The 20,716-nt window shown below is 36.4% G+C and overlaps 1 protein-coding gene across 1 annotated transcript in view; it reads right to left on the bottom strand.

The window, feature by feature from the left end:
* The window catches only part of LOC102867460 (E3 ubiquitin-protein ligase E3D-like), a 194,710-nt gene that overhangs the window by 96,107 nt on the left and 77,887 nt on the right, over positions 1–20,716 (bottom strand). Inside the window, exons 7-9 of the mRNA XM_006892159.1 lie at positions 16,669–16,738; positions 15,350–15,458; positions 10,115–10,281 (exon numbers count right to left, since the gene is read on the bottom strand). Of these exons, the coding sequence (XP_006892221.1) occupies positions 10,115–10,281; positions 15,350–15,458; positions 16,669–16,738 (346 nt within the window). The remainder of the gene's footprint in view (positions 1–10,114; positions 10,282–15,349; positions 15,459–16,668; positions 16,739–20,716) is intronic.

Consider the following 20,716-nt stretch of genomic DNA (forward strand, 5'->3'; position numbering starts at 1 on the left):
TGGGTGTGTCAGAGGCAGTGTGACTGGCACAGGATAGAGCAGACACAGGGTCACCATGAGTCGCATGCAACTCAATGGCACATAACAACAACAAGAATGTGGGACACCATCAAGAGAAATAATATGCACATCGTTGGAATCCCACAACAGGAAGAAGCAAGTAAAGGCACTGAAAAAGTTGTGAAAGAATTACTAGAAGAAAATTTCCCAGGCATAATGAAAAATGAGAGAATATATATTCAAGGAGCTGAGAGAACACCATATAGAATAGACCCGTAAAGAAAAACACCAAGGCATATCATAGTCAAATTCACCAGAATAAGGAGAGAATTCTGAAAGCAGCGAGGGAGAAACAAAGAATAAACTGTAAGGGAGAGCAGATAAGACTAAGTGCCAATTTCTCAGGAGAAAGCATGCAAGCAAGAAGACAGTGGAATGATATATATCGAACACAAAAAATGCAACTGTCAACCAAGAATATTGTACCCACCGAAACAATCCATCAAATATGTAGGAGAGATCAAGATATTTCCAGAAAAACAAAAGCTAAAGGAGTATGCAAAAACAAGACCAGCATTGCAGGAAACACTAAGAGACCTCCTTCTTACAGATGTGCCACAGAAGCAGGATGGACCAAAGTAACTAGAAACAACACCAAAAAGAACTCAACACAATGGTAGCAATAAAACCCTACCTCTCAATAATCAGACTGAATGTGAATGGTTTAAATGCACCACTGAAGAGAAAAAGAGTAGCAGATTGGATAACAAAACAAAATCCATCCATATGCTGTCTATAAGAAACACACCTGAAAATTGAAGATAAAGAAAGACTAAAACTAAAAGGGTGGGGGAAAATATACCAAGCAAATGGCAACCAGAAAAAAGCAGAAGTAGCGATATTAATCTCTGATAAAATAAATGTAAAAACCATGACAAAGGAAAAGGAAGATCACTACATAACGCTAAAAGGGTCAATAGAACAAGGGGACATAATTATAATAAATATCTATGTACCAAATGAAAGACCTGCAAAATAAATAAAACAAACAACAAAACTGAAAAAGGAAATAGACAACATTACTATAGGACTTGGAGACTTCAATACACCCCTCTCAAGAAAAGATAGAACTACCAGGAAAAAACTCAAAAAGATGCTCAAGAATTAAACCACACAACAAACCAAATTGACATCATAGATATTTATAGGCTAATGCACCCCCAAAAAGCCCAGTATTCCTTCTTCTCCAATGTGCATGTAATGTTCTCCAGAATAGATCACATTCTAGGTCACAAGGCAAAAATCAATAAATTCAAAACCACAGAAATAATACAAAGCATCATTTCAGACCATAAAGCTAAAAAATTAGAAATTAATAACAAGAAGAAAAAGAAGTAAAAAAAAAAACATAAATTTGGAAGCTGAACAACACCTTGCTTGAAGATGACTGGGTACTAGAAGAAATAAAAAATGACATTAGAAAGTTTCTTGAAACAAATTACAATGAAAATACCGCTTACCAAAACCTCTGGGAAACAGCCAAAGCAGTAATCAGAGGTCTATTTATAGCAAAAAGCAAACACTCTCTAACCTAACATCTCCAGAAAATCAAAAAAGAACAGCAAGAAAACCTGACACCCTCTAAAAACACTGAAATTATAAAAATTAGAGCAGAAATAAACAAAATAGAAAACCGAAAAACAACTGAAGCTATCAACAAAACAAGGAGTTGGTTCTTTGAAAATGTCAATAAAATCAACAAACCATTAGCAAAACTCACAAAAGAAAAGAAGGAGAAGACACAAATAATTAGAATAAGAGATGAATCAGGCAACATCACAACAGAACCAACTAAAATAAAAAGGCTAACATTAGAGTTGTATGAAAAACTATACTCAAACAAATATGAAAACCTAGAGGAAATGAAAAAATACTTAGAAATGCACAGCCCACCTAAACTGATACAAACCGAAATTGAACATCTGAAGAGTCCCATTATAAAAGAAGAAACTGAAAAGGTAATACAACAGCTTCCAACCAAAAAAAGCCCTGAACCAGCTGGTTTTACAAGTGAATTTTATCAAACATTCACAGAAGAACTGTGACCAATTCTACATAAATTATTTCAGAAAATAGAAAAAGATGGAATACTCCCACACTCATTCTATGAAGCAAACATATCCTTGATACCAAAGCCAGGAAAGGACACCACCAAAATACAAAACTATAGGCCAATGTCGCTCATGAACATAGATGCAAAAATCCTAAATAAAATACTGGCCAATAGAATCCAACGATACATCAAAGAAATAACTCACCATGACCAAGTGGGATTCATAACAGGTCTGCAAGAATGGTTCAACATAAGAAAAACAATTAATGTAATTCATCATGTTAACAAAGCAAAGAACAAGAACCACATGACCCTATCAATTGATGCAGAAAAGGCCATTGACAAAATCCAAAACCCTTTCCCGATTAAAACACTAAACAAAATAGGACTAGAGGGGAATTTCTTCAACATAGTAAAAAGTATTTACACAAACCTGAGAGCCAACACTGTTCTCAATGGAGAGGGGTTAAAGGCATTCCCTTTAAGAACAGGAACTAGCAAGGATGCCCACTCTCACCTCTCCTTATTCAATATTGTTTTGGAAGTCTTAGCGATAGCAATAAGACAAGAGAAGGATATAAAAGGTATCCAAATTGGTAAAGAGGAGGTAAAATTATCTCTCTGTGCAGATGATATGATAGTATACTTATAAAACCCTAAAGTCTCAGCAAGAAAACTATTGGACATAGTTAGCCAATTCAACAAAGTTGCAAGATACAAGATCAACATACAAAAATCAGTTGGATTTCTCTACAGTGACAGAATACAGAGCCAGAGCTAAGAAAAACAATACCCTTCACAATAGATAATGACAAGATTAAATACTTGGAAGTAAATTTAACCAGAAGCACAAAGGATGTATTCAAAGAAAATTACAAAACATCACTGCAAGAAACAAAAAGAAACCTGGAGAAATACCTTGCTCATGGATAGGAAGACTCACTATTGTGAAAATGGCAATACTACCAAAGGCAATTTGCATGTTCAATGGAATCTTAATACAAATACCAATCCCATTCTTCAACAAGATGGAAAAGGCAATCTCCAGTTTCATCTCGACTGGATGAAGACCCGAATAAGCAAAGCACTCCTCAAAAGTAGAAAAAAGATAGGAGGCATCTCACTCCCTGATTTCAAATCCTATTACACTGCCGTGGTGGTTAAGACAGATACATAGATCAATTGTATAGAACTGAGAATCCAGAAATCAGCCCATCTACCTATGGTCAACTGATTTTTCTCAAGGAGAAAGTTAAGTGGGGAAACAACAACCATTTTTAAAAATGGTGTTGGCAAAATTGGAAAACTATCTGCAGAAGACTCAAACAAGATCCTCACCTCACTCCATACACAAAAACCAATTCTAGGTGGATCATGGACCTAGAACTGAAACCAAGGACTATAAACTTCACTAAAGAAAAGCTTGGAAGAACTCTAGAAATCCTAATCCACAACATAAACAGTCTTTCAAGCATGCTGAAAATTCTACAACCAGGAAAGATAAAATAGACGAATGGGACCTTCTAAAATTCAAATCCCTATGAATATACAAAAACTTCTCCAAGAGGGTAAAAAGGGAAGCCACAGACTGAGAAAAAGTATTTGGTAATGACATGTCAAATAAGTGACTGAGATCTAGAATTTACAAAATACTCGAGCACCACGTAAACAATCCAATTGAAACAGGACATGAACAGACACTTCACCAAAGAAGACATTCAGATGGCCAATAAGCACATGAAGAAATATTCAAAATCTGTAGCTCTAAGAGAGATGCAAATCAAAACAAATGAGATAACATCTCACCCCAGCAAGAATAGTAACATTTAACAGATTAGCAAACAACAAATGCTGGCAAGGTTGCGGAGAAACTGGCACTTTGATGGCAGTGTAAAATTGTGCAACCGCTATGGAAGGTTGTATGGCGCTTTCTCAAAAAGTTGCAAATAGAAATACCATTTGACCCAGTAATTCCTCTACTGGGAATATACCCTAAAGAAACTGTAACTGTCACCCAGGCAGATATATGCACACCCATGTTTACTGCAACCTTGTTCACAATAGCAAAGAGTTGGAAACAACCTAAGTGCCCATCAACAAATGAATGGATAGAGAAGATGTGGTATACTCACACAATGGAATACTACTCTGCACTGAGAAACAATGCAATATTATTCAAAATGAGTGACCCTGGAGGACATTATGCTGAGTGAAATATCTCAGGCACAAAAGGACAAATACTGCATAAGGCCACTGTTGTAGAATGGGACTGACATCAGGGTTGGGGTGAGACTGAGAAAAATTGGATAAGTTATGTATACCGCATTGAAACAGATGAGGGAGAGAACAGTTTAAAAGCAATATATGATTGGGTATTATGGTCATGACAAGAGTCAAGAAGGAAGGCTGCATAGTGGAGTATACTGGGGGTGGGGGAGACTGTATACCAATGAAAGACTTTTACTTTTTTAAAGAGTAGAGCAAACTGGGGGGAGGGGGTGGGCAGGGAGAAAAACACAACAGTTAATGAATGGAAATCTAAAATCTCTGTAAACATTCATTAAAATTAATAAAATAAAATTTTAAAAAATACCAACAGATAATGGCATAGAGAAAATTTTGAGCTTATACTCACATCTAAATACATCCTCGGGGAATCTTAAAAATACAAAGATATAGAGAAAATCCTGAAGGTTTTTAAAGAGACAAAATAGGTGTAAGACATTTCCAGATATGCAAGTATTAACTTCAGTTCCTTTAAACTCTATTTCATTCATCCCTAAAAACATACATTATGTTGTTGCTGTGTTCTGACAAGTTAGAAACAACCCATAGCTGACCCTCCTGTGGGATTTCAGAGGCAGTGAGTCAAAGGGGAGAAGACTGCATATACTTCTCCCTCAGGGAAGCTGGCAGAACAACTAGTGGATTAGAACTAGGTGCCTTTGGGATTGCAACATAGCTTTTTGCCACTAGGCCACCAGTGCTCCGAAAAAGCATATATAGTAACAAGCATATATGGAAATCTACTCCCAAATCAAATCAACTCCCAGTTTTTTAGAATTATTAAAGAGTATATTCCACCAAATTGAAAAATGAAGAAACTGTGTGAAAAAATACAAAAGATACATATTAAAAACATTTTTTAAAGACACATATATTGTCAATATTTTCAGTCAAACTCAACAACACTCTGTATTTGTTATGGCACATGAGAGAGTAAGAAAAGGAGAAGCAAAAAGCAAGGCACTTTGGATTGAAACATTTACAAGAAATACAACCATTATCAGGAGGCTACAAAATGGCATTGGTGAGGAATAGAGGAAGAAGAGAAATCTGAAAGTGTGTGAAGGATCTTTTTTTACTCTATGGATAAGAATAAATCCAGATATTGATAATAAAAAGTAACTTTAAATGTGTGTATTATGAATTTCAACACTGAAAAAATGAAACAGATGCCTTTACTTCCAGATTATCAGAGGAAAAGAATAACATGAAAAGAAAGAAAATAATCACAAAGTCCAACTACATAAATAATAACTATAAATGTGGATTAAGAGGTCACAAGAGCTCACTAAGGAAACAAATTATTTAAACAGAGACTCACATTTGGAGCTTTAAAACATTGAACTACCTGCAACTTATAAGACACTTAAAGACATGGAAAATTAAGAAATGATGAAATAGATAATGAAATCACTTATTTAAGGAAATTGCAAACAGAAATTACTATCATGGAAATTAGAATTCAAGAAGACAACAACAAGGTTTCCTATTGACAAAATGTGCAATCATCTGAGTTGTCATGCCACAGACTTGAGCAAAGACGTTAGGCTGGAGACTAAGGTGTGCCTGATCTGGGCTATAGTCTTCGCAATTATATGCTATGCATCAGAGAGTTGGACAGTGAATACGGATGACAGAAAGAGAATTAACGCCTTTGAGCTGTGGTACTGGAGAAGAATGTTGAATATACCATGGACTGCTAGGAGAACAAACAGATTTGTCCTGGGGAGGGTGAAGCTGGAATGCTCCTTGGAGTTAAGGATTTTGAAGCTTCCTCTGGCATACTTTGGGGATGTTGTAAGGAGAACTGGTTCTTGGAGAGGGACATCATATTTGGGAGAGTGGAGGGATGGCTCTGGAGAGGAAGACCCTCGGTCAGATGGATAGACTCTGTGATTGGGGTGGTGGGAATGAGTGTGTCGGAGACGGTGAGGTTGGCACAGGATAGAACAGCATTTAGTACATAGGGTCACTATGAGTCGCAAGCAACTCGACAACACATAACAACAACAAATAAAACAGCTTCCAGATAGATAATGAAAAACACATACTAAGATCAGAACAAAAAGCTTTTTCGTGTTACAGTGAGAGATACAACACTCCTGTCTCAAAATTCTACTTTTCAAAAAAGTGGAAAAGGTGATCATAAAGGACCTTAATAAACTTGGAGAGGAAGACTCTCAGCGACATGGTTTATACAGTGATTGAAGCAACAGTCTCAAGTGTGTCTGGGATGATAAGGATGTAGCAGAATAGGAGAGGATTCAATGTGTGGTTCATACAGTCACTCACTATGTGTTGTACTCAACTTGATGGCTCCTAACAAAAACTACAGTAATTATGTGCCGTCTAGTTCCTTGAGATTCATAGCAATCCTATGTACAACAACTCTGAAGCCTGCCCTGTCATAAGCCAGTCTGACTCCGACACACCTATATCCACTGCCCCAGTTACTGTAACAATCCATCTCATCTGGGGTCATCCTCTTCTGTACTGTCCCTCTACCCTTTCTGACCATGATATTCTTCTCCAAGGATCAGTCCCTTCTGGTCACATGCACAAAATAAATGAGATGGAGCTTCAAAATCCTAGTCTCCAAGGAGAAACTTGGTTTCACCCTCTCCAAGACAGATCTATTTGTTTTCTTGGTGGTCCATGGTATGTTCAAGACTCTTCTTCAGCACCACAACTCAAGGGTACCAAGTTTCTCAATCCATCTCAGTGAGGGCCTTCCTCTCTTTTTTGACCCTCCCTTTCCAAGCATGATGTCTAAGTATATAAGATGAAGTTTCACTTTCCTTACCTCCAAGGAGCACTCTGGATGCATCTTTTCCAAAACATATTTGTTTGCCCTTTTGGCAGTCCATGGAATAATAGGCACTCCTCTCCATTATAACTTCAAGGAATCGATTCTTCTGTCATCTTTAGTCTTTGTCCAACTATAGAAAGCTAAATATTAGGGTACAGACCAATCTCTACATTACAAAATAGTCAACAGAGTGTGTACTCAATTAACATCTTATAGCTGACCACACATAATGTGATGTTAAGGATTTATTGTTCAAAAGGGCTTCCCTAGCCATTTATTGACTTTGCCATGTGCATGGCAGGAATATGTGAATAAGGCATGTTAGCCTATCCACAAGGGGATGGCTAATCTCACCAGTAAATTGAATGGATCCAGCAGCAGAATTTGGGAATCTCACCATAAGCAAAGAAGTGGCAAGAGAATGCAGAGCATCCTTTAGGGTCACAGATTCTTACAGCAGCCAGACCAGGGCCATAGCAAGCCAGAGCTGAGAACCAACCACAGACTTGCTATTAGACGGAGCAGACCCTGGGAATGCTATACCATTGAACCAAAGCTTAAAGCATTTTGCTCAACTTTGTTATTGGACTGCAGGGAAGAGCCATAATTGGCAGGGCTAAAACTTGTAACACAGGCCTAAAGGCCTGGTGAAGCTGAAGGTGCCTGTGAGCACATCAACAGCTCTCCTGATTGGGTGATTCTATTCTGCTACTAACCTAAATTATAGGCTCTTGACTTCCTTAATATGGTTCTAGCTGGTCTATGAGCTATCCATGAGCAACAGATTTCAGACCCAGTAGAGCAGTAAGATTGATGCTGGAATGAGTGAAAAGAGGTGTGGAGCTAAGGGTGTGGTGGACATGTCTGACTTCATGCTTTGTTATTGTTAGGTATCAAGTTGAGTACAATTCATAGAGACCCTATGAACAACTGATCTAAATCCTGTCTTATCCTGTATCTTCCTCACAGTCTCTGATATGTGAGTATATTGCTACAGTCACTGTGTCAATTCACCTGGTTAAAGGTCTTCTCTCTTTTGCAGTCCTTCCCAAGCATGATATCCCTCTCCAAGAAACAGCATCTCCTAGAAACATGCCCAAAGTATTTGAGACACAAATTTATCATCTTTGCCACCAAAGAGCACATGGCTGCACCTTCTCCAAAGCATATCTGTTTTTTTTTTTTCTTTTGGCAGTCAAGGGATATCAAGCACTCTCCTCCAGTTCAAAGGCATCAGTTCCTCTGTCATCCTTATTCATTGTTAGCAGTCAGGAGATCAGAAGACGTAATGCACTGGGAAAAGTTTGTAGCTAGAGACTTCTCAAAATAATTGAGTAGCAATGATGTCAGTTTGAGGACTAAGGTGTTCCTGATTCAAACCATGGTCTTTTCAGTCACTTGGTATGCATCAGAGAGCTGGACAATGAAGTCTGACCTCATGGGAATTAAGTTTGTGTTGTTGAGGCTATAGACAGGGACAGTTCCCCTTTATGAAGTTGGTAAATGTTACATATGGCCATCCATCTGTGGCTCTTGCTCATTTTTACACATATACATACACAAATCCTCAACAAAGTATAAAACACACAAACCATGCATCAATAAAATACAACCAAATGAACTAATTTACTTAGATTGGCATTATATGGCCCAAAACATCTAAATGACTACTGTGATGAAGGGAGCCCTAGTGGTCCAGAGGATATAGAGTTGTACTGTCAACCTGAAGGGATGTGGAATCCACAGGCTGTGCTCATAATAGAAAGTGGGGAAATCTCCTCCCATACAACTTGTTGTTGTTGTTGTTACTATTGTTAGTTGAATATGTCAAGTTGAATATGACTCATAATGACCCCATGAACAACTGATCTGACAGTGTCCTATCCAGTGCCAACATCACAATCTCCGATACACTCAAGCCCACTGCTGTGGTCACCATGTTAATCCTTTGTCATCCTTGCCCCTAAGGAACACTCTGGCTACACCTTCTCCAAAATATATTCATTTGTTCTTTTGGCAGTCCATGCAATAGTCAGTGCTCTTCTCCAAAACCAATTCTTCTTCTGGCATCCTTACTCACTGTCCAACTCTCAGATGCAAAGCAAGTGACTGAAAAGACCATAGCCTGAATCAGACACACCTTGGTCCTCAAACTGGTATTATTGTTCCTTACTGATGTGCAGAGGTCTCTGACTGCAGACTTCCCTAACACAGTATGTCTCCTAATTTTCTGTCAGCCAGTACCAAGTATATTGATTGTTGAGCCAAGTAAGATGACAAAGTTGACAGTTTCAATCTTTTCAATCTTTTCTCCATCTATCATGATGTTGCCTATCAGTCCAGTGGTGGGAATTTGTGGTTCTTGATGTTAAGATGTAATCCATAGTGAAGGCTGTAATCTTTGATCTTCTGCTGCAAGTGCTTCAAGTCTCCCTCACTTTAGCAAGCAGGGTTGTGTCATCTGCATAACGTAGGTTGTTGATAAGTACACATTCCATTATACCTTTTTTGTTTTTTTGTTTGTTTTCTCTATAGTCTCCTTCTCCCTATTAGCATGGCAACTAAGAGAAAGGCTTTTGCCTTGTTCACTTGTGCATCTCCTTGCTGTAAGGTCCTTGTCAGTAAATAGCAAAGCTTATGAACTCTGATTTGGCTTTGCAGCTCAGGTGTATGGACAGCTGAGAATGCAACAAAAAGACTACTTATTTATAGTTAAATCATGATTCATCTTTTAGAACTCAATCTGCTCTGAAAGCATAATATTTAACAATAAGTCTCCTAGAAAAAATTAAAGGAAGTGGTACATTAACTCATTAATTTCTTAATCACCAAATATGGCACTAGAAACTAAAATAGTACAATATAAAACAATTTGTTTAAAATTATTAAACAAAAGTAAAACTTACTTTTTGTTCCTATTCTTGACGCATGGCTGGTATAGGACTTTGACAGCATTCCAGACAGAACTGGAATTTTCTTCCTTCAAGGTATCTTCCAGCAAGGGAAATTTTTTGATACTTTTGCAATTCCCCAAAGATTCAATCACCAAACTGTCTGAGTTTAAAAGCCATAACTAAAGACACAAAGAAAAAAAATCTAAGTATATATAAAAACAATTACCACTTATATGCATTATTATATCACCACTCAAACAGATAAAACAACCTCCCCAAAAACCTCAAACCCAAAAACTTATAAAAAATAAAAGAGGAAAAATAAAAAAGCAAAGCAAATTTTATATATATAAATTCTTTTTCCTAATTTAAATTTTAAATTAGGACAGCCTTTCAAAGTGACCTTTGTTGGAGCACCCACTATTCTCTAGCTAAAAATAAAACCATACTAGATGAAAATAATTAATGCATACATAATAAATTTATTATGTAAAACATACAGAGCTCCTAAGTATCAATAAGTGCAAACCCACTGCTATTGAGTCAATGATGACTGATAACAACCCTCCATCAGTTTCTGAGTCTGTAAATCGTTACGGGAAGAGACTGCCCATCATGTCCTCTGGAGCAGCTGTAGATCCACTGCTCTTTTAGTTAGCAATTTGATATGCTGCACATTACAGTACCAGGATTTCTTTAAACATCAGAAAGGAGGGTAAAACCCTAGCCCAAGAGAAATATAAGCAGACAGATTAACAGAATCATAAGATACCACAGTAAGAACAAGAAATGCAAATTTTTATAACTCCATTTGTCACTTACAGTACAAATACTAATAATACTCAATTTGGAATACAGGTTTAGAAAAAAGTATTCCCATCCTTGCTGGTGGAAGCATTCTGGTATTTGACTATACATGATTCATTGTGTGAACTCTCAGGAAAAAGCATGAGAAGAATTAGGAAAGGAGTTAGGCAAGGATGTAATCCAAGCTGGTGTCTAGCTTCAGGCTAATCTGACAAGGGAGTTCTGGAGCACAAAGCACACCTACAGTGTTGGTCCCACCTTCAGACAGCAAGGTCCTTTTTTTCATACTCTACATATTTCAGTGATCTAGTGCAAAGAAGTAGATGGCTTTCAACAAATTTATTTTCTCACTGTTTAGGAGGATAAGTCTGAATTCAGAGCACCAGCTCTAAAAGAACACATGCCTGTCAGCTGTGGGGAAAGGTCTTAGTTCCTTATCGATCTCCATGAGGCTCAGCATCTGTTTTACCCAATCTCTGCTTCTCTAACTTGCTTGTTTAATCTCTTCTATATCTTTTATATTTACTTAAAATACATTCTATACCAACGCTCTATCATTAAAGCAGCAAAGACAATCCCATCCCCAAATTATAGCCACAGGCATAGATGTTATAGTTTACTACATATATTTTGGAGCCACAAAACTCAATCTAAAGCAATTCACCCAGTAGCACACAAAAATAGAAGTTCTCTCAACCACTCATTCATAGTGTTCCAAAAGTCAACCCTAAGTCTGAAAATCATACCTTCTGAATCCTCTAAATTTAGTGATGATTAAATAAGCAAGGCTTTAGTTGTATTCTATCCTGGGACAAAGCTTCTCTTTACATGGGAAACCTAGAATACAAGTGAATTGCTTCCAAGTACAGCACTGGAAAAGGCACAAGGGAGACACCTGCAGTACAAATGGGAGACCCTGGAGGGAAAGAAGCAGTAACAAGGACCAAGCAAATCCAATATCCGACAAAACCATTTCTATTAGCTCTCAAGCCTTGAAAATCCTCTGTTCTTTGGGACCCCTTCAGTAATGACACTGCCTTTTGAACTCCGAGTGGTGACCACGCCCTGTGGATTCTGGTTAGCGATCACTCTACTTTGAGCTTCAGCTCCGCCTTCCAGCCTCACTGGGATGGTAAATCTGTTCCTTCAGCTTTCAGCAGCCCCTTCTCCTAATCAACCTGACTGGCAACTCCACCTCCTCAGGTCCATCAGGTCCCATTCTCCTCGGGCATGGCAACACCAGCCTGTCGTTTTTAGGCAGCAGCCCAATTTCTTTTTCACTTTTGAACCGAGTTGGTGAAGATTTGTTTCTTTGAAACCCAGGAGGTCATGGCTTTACATGAAACCCAGCAAGCCTGGTTCCAAGCAACCCTGAAGGTATGGTGTGTGACATACCTAGCTGCTAAAGAAAAGGTCAGTGGTTCAAATCTACCAGCTGCTCTGAGGGAGAAAAGTGAGGCAACCTCCTACTATTAACGATTTACAGCCTTATCTTGACGGAGGGTCATTGTTAGTTAGAATCAACCTGCTGACAATTGTTTGGATGTTGGCTTGAAGCTTGGTTCTACCCTTTGATATCAAGGTGGCCCTGCTTCTCATGCTCTTTCCAACAGTCTTGCTGATCTCCAACTTGTTTCAAAGCTAGTTCTTTTCTTTTCTTGAAGGACAAAGATGTAGCTAATTTGGAATGATTCCTGCCTATAAAATTCTGACAAAGTTCTTTCCTTTCATATATTTCCTGTCCCTTTCAGTCCAAGATCATGGCTTTTCTACTGTGATCGGTGTTTAGATCCATCTATTATATGCTTTATTACTTTAACAAAATAAAAGTATTTTGGTGAAAATTCTAGGACTTGTGTCTTTAATTTGAACAATTGAATTCTCCAAATCTTTAACTTTTGTCTTTGTTTTGCATCAATTTTTTAAAAGAATTTTTACTTTACATTGGTTTGAATCAAAAATTCATGTATATTGTTTAATTTTTATACATTTTGTTTTACACATTCCTTCATTCCCATATTACACCATTTATTTTGAAGTCCAACTCGTTCCTCTTATATGCAGCAAGGAGAAATCATGGAAGACCCTTGAGATCTTGCACAGAAATTTCACCAGTCACTTATTCAAGTTCATCACAAGTTCTACCTTCCACCAAATATTTGAAATGAAAGGAGGTGTTTGTCAGTGCATATAATGCACTGGCCTTTCTTCACTATTCAATTTTATGTTCATCATTTTCTTATAAAACTTCCCCCCAGTGTTTCTTTTACTTTTGAAAGAGAGGAGCGAACTGGGGGGTGGGGGGGAAGGGGCAGGGAAAGAAGTGCAGCAGTGAATGAATGGAAATCCAAAATCTCTGTAAATGCTCATTAAAATTATTAAAAATAAAAACAAAAACAAAAACAAAAAAAACTTCCACCCAAGTATATTTGGCATTCAAATTGCTAGCAAAATTCGGCTGCTGGTGCTGGAACCTTTCTCTACAGGCCTCCATCTATCCTTCCTTTCTTTTGAGCCCTCACCAGAACTACCTGTGTCATCCATAATCCAGGCTTTTACTGCTAACCATTTTCAAACTCTTCCAAAACAACTTGCACATTTTACATTCTTTGTTAAAGCAACACTTACTCCTGGCATCGAACCATCTTAGTTATCTAGTACTGCTCTAACAGAAATGTCACAAGGGGTGACTTTAACAAACAGAAATTTATTGTTTCCTAGTTTAGAAGGCTAGAAGACTATGACTCAGAGTACTAGCTTTAGAAGTACATTTTCTTTTTTTATTTTAATTGTGTTCTTTACACTTTAATTTGTGATTTTAATATCTTTCTCTTTTAATTGTAATTTAATTCTGTAATGAAAGTTTACAGGAAAGTTGGATTTTCACTCATTCATTGTGGCACATTTTCCTCTTTCCCCCTCCCCTAATTCCCTCTTTTTTAAAAATATTCATTCATTGCTACACAATTTCCTCCCCCACCCCCTCCTCTCCCTCCCCCAGTCTTCTGCACAATGTATCTCTTATTCTGGACCATTATCTTATATATAATGCCTAATCACATATTCCTTTTAAACAATTCTCTCCCTCATCTGTTCCAATACAGTGTTCATTATCTATCCACTCTTTTCCTATTCTCCTCCCAACCCCCCATGTCAGTCCTGCTTCATAATAGTGATGCTATGCAGTATGTGTCCTTTTGAGACTGAGACATTTCACTCATCATAATGTCCTCCTGCGTCACCCATGCTGTGTAATGTTTTACTATTTCATGGTTTTTCTGTGCTGCAAAGTAGTCCATTGTGTGACTATACCAGTTTTTCTATCCATTCATTTGTCGACGGGCACTTGGGTTGCTTCCATCTCTTTGCTGTTGTGAATAATGCAGCAATAAACATAGGTGTGCATACATCTGTTTGGATGGTGGTTCTGGGTTCTTTGGGGTATAATCCCAGCAGTGCAAGTGCTGTGTCAAACGGTATTTCTATTTGAAGTGATAAAAACATTTTTGAAAAGATAGTGCTAATGGTTGATTAACATGGTAAACATCATTAATACTACTGAATTTTATGCTTTAAATTAGTTGCATTGGAAAATATATCACAATAACTTTTTAAAATAATACAATTCCAATTTTAGTTTTGATTTTTCTTTTTCTTTTTTCCTTGTTGTGTACCGCCGAATCAGATCCGACTGGCCCAAGAGGAGATTGTCCCTCCTTCTCCAGCGGGTAGCATCTGGTGGATTTGAACCAATGCCTTCGGGATTACAGTGCAGCTTCTTGCCACTAGGCCAACCCAAGCTGCCACAATTCCAATTTTAGACTGCATAAAAATACATTTGTATCTCAGAGTGTTGAGATGAAATATGAGTTTCAAACCTTCTTTTCTGCTTTCCTCTACCTTCCAAATGGAATATGTTTTATTTGTATGAAAAGGAAAATCTGTAATTATATACTTTAAAACAAGAGCAACTAAAAGAGGAGAAGCAATAGTACCTATTTTACACATAAGCCAATCATAAAACAAGAGAGAGAAATGGATGGCATTATTCTGACCATGATAAAAACTAGAAACTTAGTGGCACAGCTAGTAAAACACTTGACTGCTAACCAACAGGTTGGCAGTTTGAACCCCCAGAAACTCTCTGGGGAAAAGCCAAACATGATCTATGGCCATAAGGAAACCCTATGGGGCAGCTCTTTCTGTTCTATAGTCAATGGTGAGCAAGAATTAACTCAATGGCAGTGGGTTCTGGTTTTCTGTTTTAACACATAAAGGTATTTGATCATTTGTAATGAATTAAAGAAGTTTGATATAGGAATTAAACTGGTAATGAGACAATACTTTTTATAACTTATTTTCTAGACATAAAAATGAAGAAATATGAATGGAAAAAAAAATTCTGAGAGTTACGATTACAAGGCGATAATAATCACTCACCAAGATGTACACTTTCCGATCATGACCTTGAACAGCGAACCGAAAAGTACTTCTAGCAGAAGACAGTTCCACCAGACACTGGGCAATAACACTCTGTACAAACTGAGACCTGTGTGGACAAAAATCTGTTTTCACAATGTGCCCTTCATACTAAATCGACCTGGCAAGAAGAGTCAGCAATGCCCTCAGGGTACCTAACAGGCAGGGGCATCTGCATGCCAGCCTTCTCCACACTGCTCCTTTCCACATAAACTGTGCTAATGGAGAGTTTAACAGATTTTAATGTAGTCATGTTGACTCCATTTTTCTTAAACCTCTTCCTTAATTCTCAACACACTTTAACATCAAAGTTAACCCATTCTTTCCTATGGAAATTTAAAAAAAAATATGGTGTCAATATTCCACATCAAATTGGGAATAGCTGTGATAAAGGAAGGTGAGACATTTCCTACCAAATATTACACACTATTATCTACAATGTGTTTTGTTTGGATTTAATTAAAACACAAGCTCTGAGGTGCAAAGTCAAAGTTTTTAAAGGAATAGAAAATTCAAAGCTATGTTTACATATGCATAAATTTCAGGCATCAGTAAATAAACTACAATAAAAATATACTTCAGTGAAATTTTTTTGCCAACTAAAAAGATTGAAATAAAAGAAACACTATAGACTTAGTAGATAAGTACCATTTTTACAGACATTAAAATAGTTTAAAAACTGATTCATGCTTCAAATCTTTAAAAGGTCATGTTAAAAGCAAAAGTAATTATTCAAAAGCCTACTTGTAATTAGGTTGTAAAATCCTGGGTATCTATGCAAGCCAAATTAAAAAAAAAATAAAGCTTTCCAAATCTCAGAGAGAAAAAAAAGCAAAAAGAAGAAATCACTAATTTCTACTTTTTTATATATCAAATCAAAATTCAAGAATAACTATTTTAAAATGCCTCTTATATATAAATAGGACTCAATATTTTTGCTAAAATTGTAATTAAAGCAGCAGTGGTTATAACTAGTGATATATTTGCACTTTTCTAAATAAAACAGAGTAAAAATGGGGAAAAAAATCCTGGGTATCTGGCACACAAGAAGAAAGAAAAAAAAATACAAACAAATAAATCCTCTAGTTTTTTTTTATATGTGGTTTTATATGTAGTTTTTCACAGTTTGGTTTGGCTAGTATTTCAAAGTCTTTAATGAGACTTTTTTGGTGGGGTATTTTTTTTCTTTTGAAAGAATGAGATATGCAAATAAGAAGGAAATTTTAAATCATTTTCTCCAAAATCAATATGAGAGAATAAGTTTAATTCAAGACAAATACCTTGGCAGAATGGGAAAATTTCTCCCAGATGGTTGAACAATTATCTCTGTATTATAGAGCTTCATAGTTTCTAGAAACAAAAGGAAAAAATTAAGAACTTTCTTAATTCATGGATATTTTAATTGTGAACATGTCAGTACAAATGAATGATGATATTCCAGATTAAATAATCAACATTTTGGTAACACTAATATTGAGTAAAACTTTTCTAAAAATTAATTTTATTACTGAAAACAAAGTATTGATGACTTAAAGAAAATAGTTTTGAGATCTTAGTGTCATTTCAGAAATGTATGCCTTAAGCAGATCTCCTGTACCAAGCAAGACTCTACTAACAGAGCAGGATGTACATTAGTTATATGATAGGCATAGTCTACTCATCCAGAAATGCGGTATCACTTCTGTATAGTAGACTTTAATCTGTGAGTCTCTGAACAGGCTTTTAATTACAGTATCTCAAACCACAGGCATGGTTGTAATAAATTGCACATTAGTATGTATCCAAAATCTCCTTAGTTCCATTAACACGCAATCTCACAATATCTACTCACTTACTTTACTGAAAATCTTAAATAGTAAACTGTATAGTTAACACATATGAAAGTACAGTCAACCATTTTAGTTTTTTAAAAATCCATATGAAATGTTTTAATAGCATTAGTAATGAAATACAAATTTACATCAAATCAACAAAATATTTTAAATGATAAGGTGCAGCACTGATAAGATAAAAAGGTACAGATATATTTACTCATATGATCGGAATTTAAAAATAGTTTTTAAAAATGTCTCAATGAAGTCTGTGGGATTCCTCTACAGTAACAAAGAAAACACAGAAAAGTAAAATAAGAAAGTAATCCCATTTACAATGGTTGACCACAAATTGAGATACTTAGGAATAAACCAATAAACTACAGATATAAAAGACCTTTACAAAGAAAACTACAGAACACTTCTGCAACAAACAAATAAAGATCTAAATAAATATGAAAATGTTTCCTGCTCATGGATAGGAAGACAATATAGTGAAAATGACTATCCTACCAAAAGGAATCTATATGTTTAACACAATCCCAATATAGATACCAGATTCATATTTTCTTTATGGAGATAGAAAAGTTTGAGTGGAAAGAGACCTTGAATAAGCAAAGCACCTCTAAAAATAAAAATTAAGTGGAGGCATAGCTCTACCTGATATCAAAACTTACTATACAGCTGTAATAAACAAAACAGCATGGAACTGGTACAGTGACAAGCATATAGACCAATTGAACAGAATCAAGAACCCAAAAATTAACCTATCTATCTATGGTCAACTGATATTTGACAAGAAAACAAAAAAAAATCTATTAAACAGTGAAGCAACAACCTCTTCAACAAATGGGGCCAGCAAAACTGGACTGCTATCTGCAGAAAGCTGAAGCAGGATTCACATCTCTCACCATACTAAAAACTCAACTCAAGATGGATCAGAGACCTAGGCATAAAGCCCAAAACCATAAAAATCCTAAGAGACAAAATGGGACTAAGCTAAGATTGCCTCGCTTATGGTATAAAAAGGCTGTCAAATATAGCCATAAATACACACCAGGAAAAGATCAAATTGATGAATGGGAACTTCTAAAGATTAAATTAATGTGTGCATCAAAAACCTTTTCCAATAGGGTAAAGAAAATCTACTGACTGGGAGAAAGGATTTGGCAATATCTTCTCAGACAGGGTCTCATAACAAAAGTTTGTAGAATCCTATAAAGCATCCAAAAGAAAAAGAGTGATAACCAAACTAAAAATTGGGCAAGAGACAGGAAAGACTTTTCATAGAGGAGGACATTCAGATGGACAACAGACACATGAAGAAATGCCCAAAACCACTGTCAAAAAGAGAGATGCAAATCAAAACCATGATGACATACCATTTCACCCCAGTAGCAGTGACAAAGCTTAATGTGTTAGCCGTAATAAATGTTGGAGAGGATGTGGAGAAGTGGGAACTCTCATATACTGTTGATGGGATTCTAAAGTAGTACAACCATTCTAGAAGGAGTTTAGCAATTTCTCAAAAAGTGGAGCATAGAAACGCCATGCCAAAAAAAAAAGAAAAAAGAAAGAAACTCCATGACACAGCTATTTCACTCCTAGGAATACACTCCAATGAAATTAGAACTGAGACATAAATGGAGATTTGCACACTAATGTTCATAGCAGTGTTATTCATAATCTCAAGAACATGAAAATAACCCAAAGGTCCAACCACAATCAAATGGATTGAGAAATTGTGGTACATTCACATGATGTAATACTATGCAGCATTTAGGATTAATTATTCTTACAAACTACTACAAAACGTGGGAAAGTCTGGAGAGCATTATGCTGAGTGAACTAACTCAGTCTCATACGGATAAATACTGCATAGGACCATTATTGTAAAAACAGAAGGATAACTAGTAAAACATATATGGGGATCAAAGGCAGGGAAGAGGTGGGAGCAGAGGAGTAAGAATGAGCAGAAGGAGATATTACAGGATTGTACAATTTGGTGGGTGGAGGGGGGTAAGGGAAATGGGAAAGATCCCGTGGCAATCTGGAAAGATAGGTTAATGATGGACATGGTTTAGTGGTGACTGATTTTATAACACATAGGGAATGAGAATGTATGAAACACAATATGATTGAAGGATAATATGAAACCATATATATATGGTTTATATGTGAAACCATATATATATAAACTTTGCAAACCAATGTAAAATTTAAAAATTGAGTATTTTTTTAAAAAGTGACGCAGTGAAGGCCTCAGAAACATGTTAAGTATTTTGGCACAATACTAAACATCTAAGAATTTATATTAAAGAGTGAATATAAAAGATTTATCTATGTGATACTCAATATTAGTAGAAAAATTTCAAAACAAGAGAAGTATCTAAAAACTGAAGATGGACTCCCATCAATTTCAAAACATAGCAACTCTACAGGCAAGGGTGGAATCGTTCAACAGGGCTTCTAAGGTTATAGATCTGAAAGTTGACGGCTGCACCTTTCTTTGATAGAGCAGCTAGTAGATCCTGACTGTTTGTTATATAATATCACTGGTTTTACACCTCTAGAAAATCCAGCTTGAGTCATCTGGCATTAAGAGTGAATTGGAATGAACAAATTCTTAAGAATAAGGGTTCTGAAATGGTCCTTAAGTCTGATTAGACCAACATACACTGATGTTCCAGTAGGGACGAGAGGAAAAAGCTAATCAAGGACATAAGTTCGCATTAGAAATATGTAAAATATCAAGACCAATGGATCAAATATTTGTGAGTAATAAGGTTTTAGATGATAGTGTATTTTACACCTTTTAGCATTTCTGACAAACTAACAGAAAACTGACAGTGGAGAGAGATAAGCTAAGAGCTTGCAAATCACAGCTAAAGGGCTACATCAGACACCAGAAAGCTTTCCATGTTCCCTTAAATACAGCATTGTTTCTTATTCAACTGAACCAATATTGCTGTAGACCAAACCTAGAATATTGTTTGTTGTAAGAGTCATAATGCTAGTTTAGAAATGCAATCACCTCTGGAAGGCAGTATAGCGCTCTCTCAAAAAGTTGGAAGTAGAAATACCATTTGACCCAGCAATTCTACTACTGGGAATAAACCCTAATGAAGCCAGATCTGCCACCCAAACAGATATATGCATACCTATATTTATTGCTGTGTTGTTCAAAATAGCAAAGACATGGAAACAACCCAAGTGCCCATCAACAAACAGAGAATTCACACAATGGAATATACTATGCAGCACTGAAAAGAAAGGAACTCATGATATATTATACAAAATGGGCGACTGTGGAGACATTATGCTAAGTGAACTATCTTAGTCGCAAAAGGACAAGTACTGTATAATGCCACTGATATAAAACAGGACTAACATGGGGTTTGGGGGGAAACTATGAAAAGAGGAGATAAATAATGTATAGTGCATTGAAACAGATGAGGAAAAGAACTGCTTAAAAGGAATATATGGTTAGGTATTATTTGCATGACAACAGTCCAGA

Source organism: Elephantulus edwardii, unplaced genomic scaffold, assembly GCF_000299155.1.
Source record: "Elephantulus edwardii isolate Elephantulus edwardi_28Jun2011 unplaced genomic scaffold, EleEdw1.0 scaffold00111, whole genome shotgun sequence".
NCBI lineage: Eukaryota > Metazoa > Chordata > Mammalia > Macroscelidea > Macroscelididae > Elephantulus > Elephantulus edwardii.